The sequence below is a fragment of the Chrysoperla carnea genome, chromosome 2, assembly GCF_905475395.1.
Source record: "Chrysoperla carnea chromosome 2, inChrCarn1.1, whole genome shotgun sequence".
In the NCBI taxonomy this organism is placed as follows: Eukaryota; Metazoa; Arthropoda; class Insecta; order Neuroptera; family Chrysopidae; genus Chrysoperla; species Chrysoperla carnea.
In genome coordinates, this window is record NC_058338.1 from 21,592,861 (window position 1) to 21,608,410 (window position 15,550).

A 15,550-nucleotide genomic window follows, 5' to 3' on the forward strand; every position below is an offset into this window, starting at 1 on the left:
TAGAGGATCGAGATTGCAGCGTGAAAATTTACCTACCGACAGTAGGTAAGCACAAACTATTAAAAACAAGTAGTTTCGATGTGTGTTATTATTGTTTCGATATCTGGATTAATTTTCAAAATATCGAAATTTAAAAATTTTGTTTAATTATTTTACTTTCGATATTTCGAAAATCAAGGTAGGTATCGAAAAATTGTTTTCTTGTTTTTCGTCTATATTCATGAATTTTTAACAGAATTCATCATCGAAGTTGAAAATAAGGTACAAATAATTTCAACCACAAGTCTAAACTTTATAAATTCGTACTACCTTAAGCTTTAAGTATTAAAGATTTTTTGCCACTAAAATTCATGTAATTTACCTGAAAATCTTAAAAAATAATTGAAATAATTTGATAGCAATAAACAATAAATACTTATTATTTCATATAATTAAATTATTAAATATAATTTCTTTCAGTTTTAAATGTAATTTGTGTATTCATTATAAAATGATGTCCATAGGGTGGCGCCATTTCTAGTAGACAAGTTTAACAATCTTTAATTACAATAATTTAAAAAAAATTTAAACTATACTTTATATTTTTAACAGGCTTTGCTTTTATTGGAAAATAAATTAGAAACAGTAGAATCTCGATAACTCAAACCTCGATAACGTAAAAATATCTATAAATGAATAAATTTGTTTTTTCCCTTTCTGCCAGAGCCTAAAACCTCTTTTATTTAAAATACAATGCCTCTGTAACTCAAACGAATAATTTCGGCATTGAGCATGGCTGCGATTTAACCTTCACGCCCTTACTATGCTCATCTTCTCAGACGAAAATGTGATTATCTATTTTATTTGCAAATGGGTCAATTAAATCTTAACAATGTTCATGTTCTACGTTCAAATCTGTCTGAAAATTGTCAAAATATCTCGTCTATCAGTCGATTTCCCGTAAGATCAATGCTAAATATGAATACTTTTGAAGTCAATTATTTATTAAAAAAATAATCGGTCAAAATCGCAAAAAAATTTCAGATTTTATTTAAACGTATAATCAAGGCTTTTACTGAGCGTTGCTACATTTTGCTCATGCTTCCTTAATTGAGATATCTATCATAATGAAAGTTTTAGTCGCAAACACAAAAAAACGTTAAACTTTCTATAAAAAAACTATGTTTTAGTGGGACACTCCAACTATAATTTTTACATCAATCTTCATATTAAAAAAAAATTATTTTGTTTTTCTTAACAAAAGAAAAAGGAAAATTTATTATTATAAAATTTCCAATCAGTAATAAAACAATAAAATTGGCTCTACCTAAAATAATTTTTAAAATGAATATTTTTATGAAAATTTGTGATAATAATGGGTCTATATGGCGGTTTTATTTATTAGCTTGTTTAATAATATTTGGATTAGGTTGTGTATATTCAGCACCAGTTCTTCCACAATTACAGGTATGATTTTATATTAAAGTAAATTTATTTTACGTTTATTATTGAACTTACCTCTCAATTCAAATGCTTCATTCGTTAGAAATGCTTAGTCAAATCTCAAATTTATTTTGAACTTAGTAAAGCTCACTTAACATGTATTGAGTTAGTAGAGGTTAATCGTTTTTCGTAGCTCGACTTAGATAGGTCCGATTAAATAAGTATATAAAAAAAAAGGACCTCGCAAAAATTAGATATAATCTGAATTTCGGTCAAACTTTTTCAAATTTTGGCGAATGATAATTGATAAGTCATTCTAAAGAAAAGTTCCCATAGTCACAAGTCATGGCAATGACAGGATTTCATGTTATAGCTAAATTAAAGACGAAAAATGGACTTATTTGCATAATTTATGCCTGTGTGTATAGGCAAATACATATACAGATATGTATAACTACATGCATATGTATGTTTTTTAATGTAAGTGAGTTGTTTTTTAATTCTTGTTTTTTTAAATGATAGTTTAAAAAAGTTCCCATAGTCACAAGTCATGGCAATGACAGGATTTCATGTTATAGCTAAATTAAAGACGAAAAATGGACTTATTTGCATAATTTATGCCTGTGTGTATAGGCAAATACATATACAGATATGTATAACTACATGCATATGTATGTTTTTTAATGTAAGGGTGTTGTTTTTTAATTCTTGTTTTTTTGAAGAATTTGTTACGAAATTCAAAGAAGAAGCAGTGCTAAATGTTCAATGGATCAATAATATAATTTTACTTTTAATTTTCATCTAATTTTCCCAAGTTCTAAAGAAGAAAGTTATTTAACCACGGATACCGCACTGCGGAATTCCTAACGGACCGAGCTAGTATATATTATAAGAAGAATGACATGCCGAATTTACGAAACGAAAGCCTTGTGTCAATTCAAATTTGTGATAAATTTCAAAAAATATTGTCAAATCTATTGTGTATTTAATAGACAGACTGACATTTTATTCTTTTATTTGCACATTACTTCTTTTTTTTTTTACAATATATCTAAACATAAAAATCAATAAAACTTTTTAGTTTGAATGTTTTTTTTTTTTTGGTAACTTGTCATTTTAAAATTTATGAAAAGGAAATGTAATATAAAAAAAAAATGTATTCTTATATGTCCCATAGTTATAAAATAAATGATGTATTAGAAAAATTAGTTCTTCTTTTTGTTTGCAAAAATAATACACTTGGTTTTTTTTTTATTTTGTGCAAAAAAAAGGTCCTCCTATGAAATGAAACATAAATAATCTTTTCAAACAAAAAATTTACCCTACTTCATGCAGCTTTTGATATGTATCTAAAATTAACCATTATTTGACAATAAGAATGGTTTTATATTTTTTTAGGATATTTTAATTTAATTTATTTATAATAGAAATTGAAATTTGAATATAAATTGGCTAGATACTGATGAAAGGGGAGAGAAGTACGGGCTAGTGGTTCAGTGTATCTGTCAAGAGTAAAATAAATGGTAAAATGTACAAATTCACATTTTACCAAACATTAATATTTGGGCCCGCTTTTTTGATATACCTGTGTTATCTCCTGATCTCTTTCCTTATTCGCCTTTTTATTTTTTACTAGCAGATACCCGCCCGCTTTGCTGGGCAATTTCTCCTTTAGACTGTCCACCTTATAGTCCTCACTTATCCTTCCTTTAGTTCACAATTTTATGGATTTTAATTTTTTTAATTAAACTAACCTGTTTTTTATACTTTTTGGACCAAAATTACCCCATCCACTGAGTTTCATCAAATTCTAAAACAATATTTTTTTTGTGTTTTTCTCGATTTTTTCAAAAGGGTATAAAATTGCCCTTAAAAAAATTGCAAAAAATCGAGTAAATTTTTGTATCTCCAATTTTGATAAAACTCAGTATATAAGGTAATTTTGACAAAAAAAGTACAAAAATCGGGTGCATTTGACGACTGGTCGAATATTTTTTGAGATACGGACTAAAATCGATCCAAATATTGCAATATCTCCGAAACTCTGCATCCAATCCTTAAATTAACCTGATTTTTGTACTTTTTGGATCAAAATTACCCCATCCACTGAGTTTCTTCAAATTACAAAACAAAATTTTTTTTTTGTTTTTCTCGATTTTTTCAAAGGGGTACCCCTTAAAAAAATTGCAAAAAATCGAGAATTTTTTTGTATCTCCAATTTTGATAAAACTCAGTATATAAGGTAATTTTGACCCAAAAAGTACAAAAATCGGGTGCATTTGACGACTGGTCGAATATTTTTTGAGATACGGACTAAAATCGATCCAAATATTGCAATATCTCCGAAACTCTGCATCCAATCATTAAATTAACCTGATTTTTGTACTTTTTGGATCAAAATTACCCCATTCACTGAGTTTCATCAAATTCCAAAACAAAAATTTTTTTTGTGTTTTTCTCGATTTTTTCAGAGGGGTACTCCTTAAAAAAATTGCAAAAAATCGAAAAAATTTTTGTATCTCCAATTTTGATAAAACTCAGTATATTAGGTAATTTTGACCCAAAAAGTACAAAAATCGGGTGCATTTGACGACTGGTCGAATATTTTTTTGAGATACGGACTAAAATCGATTACAAATATTGCAATATCTCAGAAACTCTGCATCCAATCATTAAAATAACCTGATTTTTATAATTTCTGGGTCAAAATTACCCAAATTACCCCCATCGGAACAATCGGGTGCTCGCTCTTGTCGTCATACCAACGACAGTGTAAGCCGCACATGGAGGGCATATTGTTTGAGTATAATTATAGGCATACACCGACCATTCAATTAAAAAAATTGCCAAACATTAAAAAACTCAAAAAAAGAACGCTTGATAACAGGTGTATCTCAACCTCTGAACGAGCAGGTTTTGTATATTATCTTAGATAACAAATACATTGTAATTAACTACCAAACTAATGTTACATCTAGGTTAATTATCCAAATCTACCTAACTCATTCTTAAAATAGTTTTTAATTAACTTGCAAAAAATTTATCAAATTCTTTTTGTTTCTACAGAACTAAAATTTATTAATTTGAAAAGCGCCAACGAATTTATGATTTATTAAACATTTTTTTAAATATATAAAGTAAATTTAAAAGTTGTTTTACATTTATAGTAAAAAATGAAAAATTCCGGCATCATCAAATAAAACGATACCCTCATAAAAAATTTAACCTTTAGAACACATGTTTATTTTAGCAATAGTATGATAATGATAAATAAAAATATATGCCCTCGATTCAGACAATTATTTTATACCTGTGTGTAAAATTTTAATTATAGTTGAGCAGATGGTATAATATCTATTTGAATGAATATGTAAAATAAGTAAATTTTTGAAGAAATAATCAAAATGAGCAATTTATTGTTAAAAAACAGAATTTGGCGAAAAACATTTTGAAAAAGATATAACCCATATCGTAAAATTAATGTAGGGTGTCAGGTCGTTTCCTTAATTTAAAATAAATAATATAATATTCAATTTCAAACAAACACCTGCTTTGAACACAAAACAGAATTAACATTAAATCGTAATACAAATTTGCATTAACATAATTGATTTTATTTGTGAAAATCTTATATATTTAAACGAGCAATTCTTGTATATATATATATATATATATATATATATATATATATATATATATATCAACGATCTTGGAAATGGCTCCAACGATTTTCATGAAAGTGAGTATGTAGGGGTTTTTTGGGGCGATAAGTCGATCTAGTTAGGTTCCATTTATCAGAAATGTCCTTTTATCCGTCTTTTCATGAAAAATTCATCAGACATCTATTGGTGTATAACGTAGTTAATGAAATACAATGCAAATTATAACATAACAAAAAGGAGGCGTTTGAGTAGTCTAAAGTGAAAAAAATTCATCAGACATCTATTGGTGTATAACGTAGTTAATGAAATACAATGCAAATTATAACATAACAAAAAGGAGGCGTTTGAGTAGTCTAAAGTGAAAAATATGACTCTTGCTGACATCTATTGGCGAATAACCGAGCAAAGCTCGGTCATCCAGATATTAAAGTATAATAGACCTTTTTCACATTTTTTTTACTTTTTTTTAAATGAAAGTAAATGTCTTGATAAATGGGCTAATTTTTTCCCCGACTTTTTTGAAGCCATATGACCGAGAAAACAGACAATGAAAATCATTAAAATTCAAAAATTTATAAATATACTTACTTTTTATATAAATTAATTTAATTCTTTCTTCAACAGGATTCATCTGTAATCCCAGTTGATGTATACCGGAATCAAAGGGATACGGGATCAGTACAAGGTATTAGTCAATTATTACCAGGACTTCCTTTACCAATTGATTTACAAACAATACAAAAAATCCTTCAAATAATTACATCACTTGGTCAACAAATATTTAATCCTACAAGAATGTTTGCAGGACTGTTTAACAATTCAAATGATGAATTTGGATCGGATGGAGGAAAATACAATGGACCTTTCCCATTGATGAATCGATTAACTCAAATGATGATTCCAGCTTATAATAATCAATGATAAATATATTTTTAGTATTTTTGTTTTATTTAAGTAGTCAAAAATAGAAATGTTTCAAAATGGTTTGTTCTAGTAATTGGAAGAGAATAAAGTTAATTTAATTGGATAGGAATTTCGATATTAATAAAATTTTTTGTAGCTACTTTTTTACAATTTGATACTGACGCTTGACGTTCGACTTCAACTTTATTTTTGTCAGCTAGGTGTAACTTTAATTTGCCGCTCAAAGCCAGCGTCATCATGAGAATAAATCATGATATTAAAAAAAAAAAAAAAACAATCAAAATTAATTTATTCTTAACGTTTATTATTTATAACAATATTAATACAAGAAATAGTAAAAAGTATTTTACAGAAAGAAAAATTGTTGACTGTTTTCAATCAATCTCATTTTATTATTATTCAAAATTTTCCCAAATTTTCTTGTATAAAATTCCCAATATACTATCAAAATTTCTAAACTTTTTCCACATTTTCGCATCCAAGCAAATTAGTTCGAATTAATATACGCGATTTTCTAATTTAATCTTTTCTTCACATAATTCATTACCAGAACACATTTTCTGGGTATATAGTCATCGTTAATTATAAGGACAAATTTTTAGGCCAATGAAAAACAGCAAACCCGCAATAATTTGATATATATAAGATACTAGATTATAACAGGTTGAATGCGAGGTTGAATGAAAATTACATGAATTGGTCATATCACATCTTACCGCGCTCAGAAGGAGGATTTCGCAATTCCAAATCCAATCGAGCTGTTATGTTTGTTGTGTATCCAATATTCGAAGATGAAAGATACTGTATTTTAAGCCCTTGTGAAAATATTTCACGCAAAAGACTTAAGAAGAAGTACTAATACAAAAGAAGTTTTTCAGAATTAGTAAAACTTTTTAAGACTTTCGAAATATTTCCACTAGGAAATATAACAAAAATTATCTATCATCGCCATATATGGCACGATTTATTTATCTTGTGGAGTTCTGAATTAGATCAAATCAATATCCTAATGATGTTTAGTTTTTGTACACACTTCAGATTCATCCTTTTTTTTTATCAATATTGATAAATGAAATACAAAATGGGTCCCGAGTCAGGCCAAAAGTATAAATAGATTCAGTTTTAATGTGAATCAACCCTAAAACAATCCATTTATAATCAACCTGCACTACTTTCATAGTTTATTTAGTGCTTGATTACGTAGAAGATTCCTGTCACAAATGACACAGTTATTAAGTCTACCTTAATTACATTTTAATTTTGTAAAATTAACTTCAAATTCAGTCTCAAAAAACAATTAAATATAATTTGCATTATTCAGACCATTTATTAAAATGTTATCATAGTAACGACGTATTAAGAGTCTCCTTGTAATCAGTTTTTTTTTATATGTAAGTGCCCAAATATTTCAAGCCATACAGCAGTCTTCCAAATTTTAAAATTAAGATAATTTCATAGTTATCTAGTGATTAAATGATTGCTTAGTTTTTGTTTAGAAAAAAAACTCTTGAAAACTTTCATAAGAGTATTTTCGCTATAGTCAAGTCTATAAAAACATGCTGCTATAATCATGTACTATTTGTGACAACAGTATACAAAACATTATACGTATGCATATATTCAATACACATGTACAACTGCAAATTTACCTCTAATTTCATTAATTTTCCTAATTATTCTTATCACAAGCTCTGAAGCTCGATTTGTGAGTTAAAATATGTTCAAAAAATTGTATTCATTCCATTGATACCAATTACATTGTAATCTGAACGGTACTTTTTATAAAATAAAATTTTTGTTTTCTCATAAGAATCAATGTTATAGGCAAATTTTTTTTAAATATCTTTTTTCTGGTTCTCTGCAGCTCTTTGGAAATATACCTGGCTTATAATGTACTAATGTGCCAAGTTTCATTAAATTTTGAACAGGAACTCTATGATCGAGAGTACTACTTTACTTCAAAACAACTGATTAAATGAGTATATTTGTTGTAGTCTATCCAGAAAATGAATCTTCTGTTTATCTAAAGAATGCATCGTAAATCTAAATTAGAATTTTAATGTACAAAACTTTTATTTATTTATATATACATAATTTTTCTAAGAATATTGTGTTGCCTTATAAGAAGGTATCCAGGAAGCACTAAATAAGTTTATTTTTCTTTTCTGTAAGATTTTATTTTAATTTCCAGTAGTTGTGTTCTTTTAATTTTCAAAATATTAACAGAGTGGCAAGTGTTGGATAGAAGAAGGTATTTTCTAATGAAATATAATAATTCATCACAGCATTTCAAATATGACGATTAAAAAAATAAATTAAAAAATAATATAAAAGACATGGAGAAAAATATCGACAATAATGGACATTTGGATAAAAATGGTGACTCTTGCGAAGGCTTTCTCCTATCCAATACTCTTTTTTCTAGCTTGATTTTTGATGAATCGTAATATGACACAAAAATAAAATACGTATTCTTAATAGTTAACTAAAATAACAATTATTGTTAGGTAAAAAAGTCATACATCAAATAATTTGCCCCCCATTTAAAAAATCTCAGAATTCCATTTTCAGATACCACCCTGATCAGTGTATTTGTTTGATACATTACATACAATTTAGTTAATTCTGCGTTTTCGATTTAGTCAAATTCATTTATATAAAATATACCCATTTCTATAAAATCAGTACAATCGTATAAAACTTCTCCGTATGAATTTTATTTTAAAAAACCAACTTTAAAGATGGTGATTTCGAGTAGGTTAAGGATTTAAAATTCATAGACCAATTTAAAAAAAATTATGTTCAATTTGCGACATTTTCATAAAGTGGCACTTTTTTTTCTTTTGTAGTCTTTTTTTTAAATAAAAAACAAAGCATGCAAAATATAAATTTATATTTGATTGTATTAATTGACAAATATTTAACAATAATCTTTTAGAGGCGAGAAATTGAGGTTGATAAAAATTATCTCATTTCCGTTTACGTTGAATTAATGATCTATAACTGCGAAAACAATTGAAATATGGGGATTGATAAACAAACACTGATGTGAAAACCCAAAAAATTCACATTCGAATGTGAAAAATAAGATTACAGCGTTCTTTTCGTGTTTAATTGAAAACAAAAATGAAATTTTGAGGCACAAAACTAATTTAATCGGTGATCAGTTTTGTTTAGGTTTGCTCATATGAATGCTTTCCATCATGTTTTTATAAACCTCGTGTTACGTAGCACACAAATATCATCGTGTGATTCAGTGCTCCTTTTCATGCTTCAATTCTAGACATTATTCTCGCTTTTACCTAATTTATCCTTGACTTATTCCATTTTAATTAATTAATTTTTTATTAGTCAATAGTTTCTAATACACTGACTGTATTATTATTAATAATATTTAAATTATCTAAATCTTCCAAGCGTAAAATCGTTTAAAATTGTTAACATGGCGCCTAGAATGAATATGAAAAATCAAAATGAATGCTGAGTTTCATCAAAAAAAAGAATCCATTATGATTTCATATTTAAAATCTTTTATCCATTATGATTTCATATTTAAACCTTTTTAATGTATTTTTTCAGTCTTATTAATGTACATGTATTTGGGTAAATTAAATTAAATCTGCATGACAAAATTTTAAGAAACCCTTTTACGTGAAACGTTGAAATCCTAAAAAACGTTTTAGGCCAAATCTAAAGCCTTTAATTTGGACAGTATAAGTTTATTTCTCTGGTGAAGTACCGGAATATGGCAGCATTGGGTAAGTTGATTATAAAAGAATATAAACCTACGGTTTAAGGCCGTTTATTTTATCCACAATAACTTTCACACCATTAAACTGACAAAATTTTTTTGCATATTTACAAGAAAGATAAAACTATGATTTATGTCACGATTATCTTGCTGCTCGTACCCCGATTCAATTCAATCTACCCAAAATAATGCAATCTTTATAATCGCACATGTGAGTATAACCCGCCCTTAATATTAAAAAACAATAAAATAACATCAAAAATAAAAATGCAATGTTAAGTGTTATTAAATTACAATATATCTTCCATAAAATAGTACATATGCAGAGGAAGAGAGGAGGCGAACAGATCCTCTTCCGAAAATTTATAGAATAATTACCGATTTTCTTCAAAAAAAATTTTTCTGCATACGCTACTAAACACAAAACAATAACGCTTAGAAGATGGTTTTTTTCTGTTTTTTTGTTTGTTTTTATTTTTTTATCTACGTTGTTAAAATTAAAATAATAATATTTGTTTTTAAAATAAGTACTAAGCACGGGACAATCTTGGCACTAGATTATTTTTAGTGCTACTCCATAATTGAGCGATTAATCTAGAATGCCACGGAGGTGATGGACTATTATAATGCCATACACCCATTCGTTGTTTTTCCGCACGTGTCTCGGCTGCTAATAATCGTTTGTAATATGCTTGGTATCGTTCGTTATTCGATAAATGTGGATCCATTACAGCAACTGTACCAAAACCTAATGCAACTAATTCTTCACCAATGTTTAAGGTTGACGTTGTCTAAAAATTATACAATTAAAAATATTTAGTAATTTAATTTTCTTCATTTTGTATTCTTAGCAATGTCAAAAAATATCGAGAATTTGTAAAAAAAATGGGCTCGATTTATCGAATTTTGTTTACAGAAGCTGGTTAAATTACTAATGTACATCCCAAGTAGTGTGTGACGAGTTTTGCGATTAAATGAAATGACTGAACAAAGGACTTGTCTTAAATGTTTGCTGCTAACAAAATTTCGTGTACAAATTCGTTAAAATGTTGGAGGCTCAACTATCATAAATTAATACGTTTCGAAAGAATAGACAGTCAGTGAAGAATATTCTTGGTCAAAACGAGGGAACACCGAATAACAAATCGTAGATTTTATGGCACGATAACGCAACCATCCGATAGAGAAATAATCATGTAAACTATTTTTGTCGAGAAAGAGGACGTATTTAAAGTCAAATCGAATTTTTTTTTTTGGTTTTTCGCTATTTTAATGTTGCATAAAGACTATATTAGCTTCGTAAAATTTTCTGTTATCAATTTATGTACCTGAAATGATTGATGTTTCATTGTAACCTCACAAACAACATATTGTGGTTGTTTTTGTAATGGAACAAATGTGACGTCGTTTCCTGAAACAATTGTTTGTAACCAACTAACACCATTCCCGGTGATATTTACACCAGCAACACGAACTGGAAGACCATCTCCTTGATTGGAGCGTGGAATTAATGGCAATAAAGGACGGTGTTGAACCATTAACAATGGTCCGCCTCCCGGTTCAATACGTGTAACTTTGCCAGACAATTTCATTCGTGACATTAGAAAAGTTTTTGGAATATCTGATGGTTTTACAAAGCGACTGAACTAAAAATAAAAGATTAAAATAAATCGAAAATTATAACACCCATTTAATGAGATATCGAAGAACAAAAGTTCATAATAACTAGGACAATTTTAAATTTTTATATATCGTGTGGAAGGAATTAAAATAAGAAATCTAAGGACAATAAAAAATGGCAAAATTCATGACTTTCAGATAAGAAATATAATTGAAGTATTTAAATAACTTACAGGTCGTACTGATCTTATTGCCACAGCTAATCCAACAACTGCGACTGAATAAATTCCAATCTAAAAAAAAATTGTACGTATTAGAATTGTTATTAACAAATTGTCTACGATTTTGTTTATTCCTGATCGTATTTATTAAAAATGGCAAAAGTGATAATTTATATTACGCACCTGAACTCCTCTAGTATTATTATCCATTAATGACGCAAATTTGTTGAATATATTTGATTTATCTAATATTACATTTTCCATTTTAAATAGAAATTATGATCTCGTTCGTGATATTTTTAAAATATTACTTAACTTTTCTAGACCATCAAATGTCAAAAACAAACTGTTATTTTTTATCCACGATTACTTACTATTTTCTCACTTCAGTGTTATTTGGCAAATTGCCAACTTCATGTGGTTCATGGTTTAAATGAATCCATAGACGTACTAAAATAATCTGCCGTCTGTGAGACGAGACGTTTGTACGTCTATAGGTGATAAGATTTTTTTTATCGTTTGTTTTTTGATGAACTAAAAAAATAAATTTTTTATAAGTTCTAATAATTATTTATTTCGCTAATAATTACTTTCTGGCAGCTTTATTATTTTATAAAATATCCAAAATCTTATTTTCATACATCCATCTATTTCCGATATGAAAGCGTCCATAAACTACGTGGCTCAATTCTGGCCTCTTTGGAACCCCTCCTTTCATCCAAGTATCCTATCTTCATGTATCCTATCGTTCGTAGCCTGTACTATGACCCCTCCCCCTAGGATGAAACGTAGTTTTTTTTATTGTCAAGCCAAGAATACATTTTGTATTTTCTGAAATACTAGCATTACGGCTTGTAAGAATATGGCATGTAAAATTTAAAAGTACCCAATGTTTGAAATTAAATATTCATATCTCAAAAATTAAACTGCAAAGTAATTTCATTGAGGCAAAAAATTTAGATCCTTACGTAGGTCAGCGTAGCTTTTGAGCTAGTCCTTTTTCCCCTCTTGGTCGGGCTACATGGTTTATGGGTGTGTCGTATTATATATTTTGAACAATAATTGCTCCCTTTCAAAAATTACATTAATTCGGCAAAATTAACTAAAAAAGTTGCAGCAGAGATATGTTTTTTGCGGCCAAAGTATTCCAAATGGGTGAACGTCTTAACTTCTGTATAATAGAAGAATTGAAGAAATTTTTGGACTGTTAAAGCGAATAAGGTTTTAAAGGTTTAAAATCTTTATCATCTAATAGTGTGTGTGATTATTTTATTATTATAATAATTATTGTAATAATTATTCAATGTGTTAATTACATACAAAATGGTAATAGGATTAAAGGAGATTCAAAAATTAAATACAATACAAAATTTTTAAATAATATATTTTAATATCGTTTATAAATTAGATATACTTTTTTCAAGTATCTCATACATTATATAATATATATTTACGCATGTATATTAGTCGATTGTAACCAGTCCAAGAGCTTTATTAGCTTTATATTTATGATAAAATTTAATCATCATAATTTAATTTCATTATTAAAATTTCAATAAACATTAAAAATTAAAAATAATTTCATTAAGGTACAAATACTCAAAAAATTTTTCCTTTCTTAACTCAATCGTTGGTTACGCGTGACGAAATATACAATTAATATTTTCATGTATTGGATTTTTTTATGCTTTTCATAATAAAATTATACAAAACAATTTAATATTTTGTTTTATATGCCGTGTAATTGCAAATGACATTGGTAAGGGATAAACACGAAAAATGAATGTACTTAATTAAAGCGGATTTAATTGCTAATTAATTAAAACAAATTTCGATTGAACAAATAATCTTTAAAATTAGAATAAGAAAAATCGATTTTGTTTTTACAATAAAATATTGAAGTTTGTTAAACCAAAATTGTTTAAATTTGTTACCAATTCAATCTGTTTTAGACTTTCATTTTGCGAATTTCCGCTAACAATGTTATATGCTCGTATATAAAGTATAATGGATAGAATAAATATTTATTCAATTTACCACACGTAAATGCTTTTTTTCGAACTTTTTAAAAACTTTTTCCCCAAAATTCCACTAAAGAATAATATACTGTGCAACAAGTGCAATAAGTTATTTATCATCAACTATCTAGTGGTGTTCAGTTATTCGATAAAGTTAGGTCAATAGACAACCGTACTATTGCACGAGCTGCTTGTAGTTTCATTTACAAGTGCTCCAGTATTTTTGTCACGATTGAATCGATTTATATACTCATTTCTCAAGGATTACGTTGTGACAGTAGAATGGGCAATTAGCTATTTTCTGGCAAGAGCATTATGGACAATTTTATAATAGCCGTATAAAGAACAAGTAATTTGTAATTCAGATATTAAACAATTCGAATCACGTAAATGTATTTATTCCTAATATTCAAAAAAATTTTCGGAATTCGGAGCACTAAATGCCCGGATATAGCGATTTATGCGTCGTGGCCTCTAACCACAACCATTAACACAAATTCAGCGACACTAAGCAAATATTTGCGTCTTTATTGCTAATATCATGTGAGTAGTAGGTTCTGTTAAAATGAACTCAATTTATATTTGAGTATACTTTCATCGATTGAACCAGTTACCAATCCAATGAAAGATTATGCCATTACGAGATAAAAAAAGGGCATATATTTGTGAAAAATAATGTAAGGATTGGTTAAAACGTTGCAAAAGCATCACGTGTAATAGCTGTATGTGTTAAGTTATAATAATCACAGAAAATTTAAGCATCAAATATCATCCACATGCTGATATTCTTGTCAAAGAACATAAAGTAATAAATAAATAAATAAATAAAGCACCAAAAATTTAACATTAGAATAGAAATTTACAAGATCTAAAACAGAAGTTTTGAACATGATACGAGTGGACAAGGTAATAATATCCATTAATAACATCCAATTTGCACATTTACTAGACTCCAAATTTTATTTCAAGTCTTAATTTATTCTTTTTCTCGGTCGATTTCGTTATGATTGTCTAACAATTGAATATCATAACTTGTCTATTTGTAATACGGAATAGATAAAATATCAGATGTTTTTCCCAGTACCCTTTGTAAAATTCAAGACAAATTTGTAATGTATTTTGATTAAACGGAATCTTACGCAACGTATTCTGTTTGTATTTTGTAAATTAATTTCATGTAAATTTTCTTGTTTTTAAAGTAAAATTAAAAAAACTTTGGAATACACAGCTTTTGTGATAAAATTGATAATTTATTTTAAAAATTATTTCTCTCTGATTTAATAACTTTTTTTTATAATAAAAAGGAGCGCAATTGAGAATATTTTTATATAAATGCATTTTCTGTTGTATATTTACATTAAAAATACCCGATTTTGAGTTTCAGTTTTTTTTTGTTTGACTAGTCACTAAATAAGTTAACTATATTTTACATATTTTACGTCTATGACTAATTTTAAGATTTAAATTCTTTAAAAAAATTGAGAAGAAACTTTTAAGTGATTTTCATATTTGTTAATTAAACAGGGTGTAAATACATATAACGTTTATTGGGGTTAACACGAAAGAAGGTGAGAACTAAAATGAAATGAATAGATAGCTAATTAAAACAAATAATACAGGTACATTTTACATAATTATAATATGTTAAGCTATTCTTTCATACCCTTTAGATCTTACCTTCTTTCGATAATAACCCTATTAAAGTTATGTACTCTAACACTCAGTATATACAATCCTTGTACAGGCAATCGTTCGTTTGTAAAAAATTGTTGAAGGTATATTGCATTAGAAATAAATTGAATCTGTTTTCCGCGACGTTTTAAAGAATCATAGATAGATAGAAACTTTTTTCTCGCGTTTGGGCTTAGTGTAAGTTAATGTGGAAATTAAGTTTTTGTATTTTTGTTCCACTTACATATAGCCTAATGATAG

The 15,550-nt window shown here is 27.5% G+C and overlaps 2 protein-coding genes across 3 annotated transcripts; one reads left to right on the top strand and one right to left on the bottom strand.

Annotated features, from left to right (window-relative positions):
- Positions 1-1,263: 1,263 nt before the first annotated feature.
- LOC123293812 lies at positions 1,264-6,083 on the top strand. 2 transcript variants are annotated; one of them, XM_044874746.1, is made up of 2 exons: positions 1,264-1,446; positions 5,709-6,083. In XM_044874746.1, exons 1-2 carry the CDS (start codon positions 1,324-1,326, stop codon positions 6,003-6,005), a joined length of 420 nt encoding a protein of 139 aa, XP_044730681.1. In that variant the 5' UTR covers positions 1,264-1,323; the 3' UTR covers positions 6,006-6,083. The 2 variants fall into 2 exon arrangements, with proteins under 2 accessions (XP_044730681.1, XP_044730680.1); XM_044874745.1 differs by having other exon boundaries at positions 1,311-1,446; positions 5,706-6,083.
- Positions 6,084-8,901: 2,818 nt separating this feature from the next.
- LOC123292042 (protein C3orf33) lies at positions 8,902-11,969 on the bottom strand. The gene is made up of 4 exons (XM_044872545.1): positions 11,784-11,969; positions 11,613-11,672; positions 11,088-11,405; positions 8,902-10,550 (listed from the first exon to the last, which is right to left on the bottom strand). Exons 1-4 carry the CDS (start codon positions 11,862-11,864, stop codon positions 10,290-10,292), a joined length of 720 nt encoding a protein of 239 aa, XP_044728480.1. The 5' UTR covers positions 11,865-11,969; the 3' UTR covers positions 8,902-10,289.
- Positions 11,970-15,550: the final 3,581 nt, after the last annotated feature.

Bases quoted from the DNA above. Each gene is read 5' to 3' on its own strand.
- LOC123293812 (XM_044874745.1), top strand. From the start codon at position 1,324: ATGAATATTTTTATGAAAATTTGTGATAATAATGGGTCTATATGGCGG. The intron at 1,447-5,705 runs GTATGATTTTAT...TTCTTTCTTCAA, and splicing joins CAGTTCTTCCACAATTACAG to CAGGATTCATCTGTAATCCC.
- LOC123292042 (XM_044872545.1), bottom strand. From the start codon at position 11,864: ATGGAAAATGTAATATTAGATAAATCAAATATATTCAACAAATTTGCG. The intron at 11,406-11,612 runs GTAAGTTATTTA...TTTTATTTTTAG, and splicing joins CAATAAGATCAGTACGACCT to TTCAGTCGCTTTGTAAAACC. The intron at 10,551-11,087 runs GTACATAAATTG...TATAATTTTTAG, and splicing joins TGAAACATCAATCATTTCAG to ACAACGTCAACCTTAAACAT.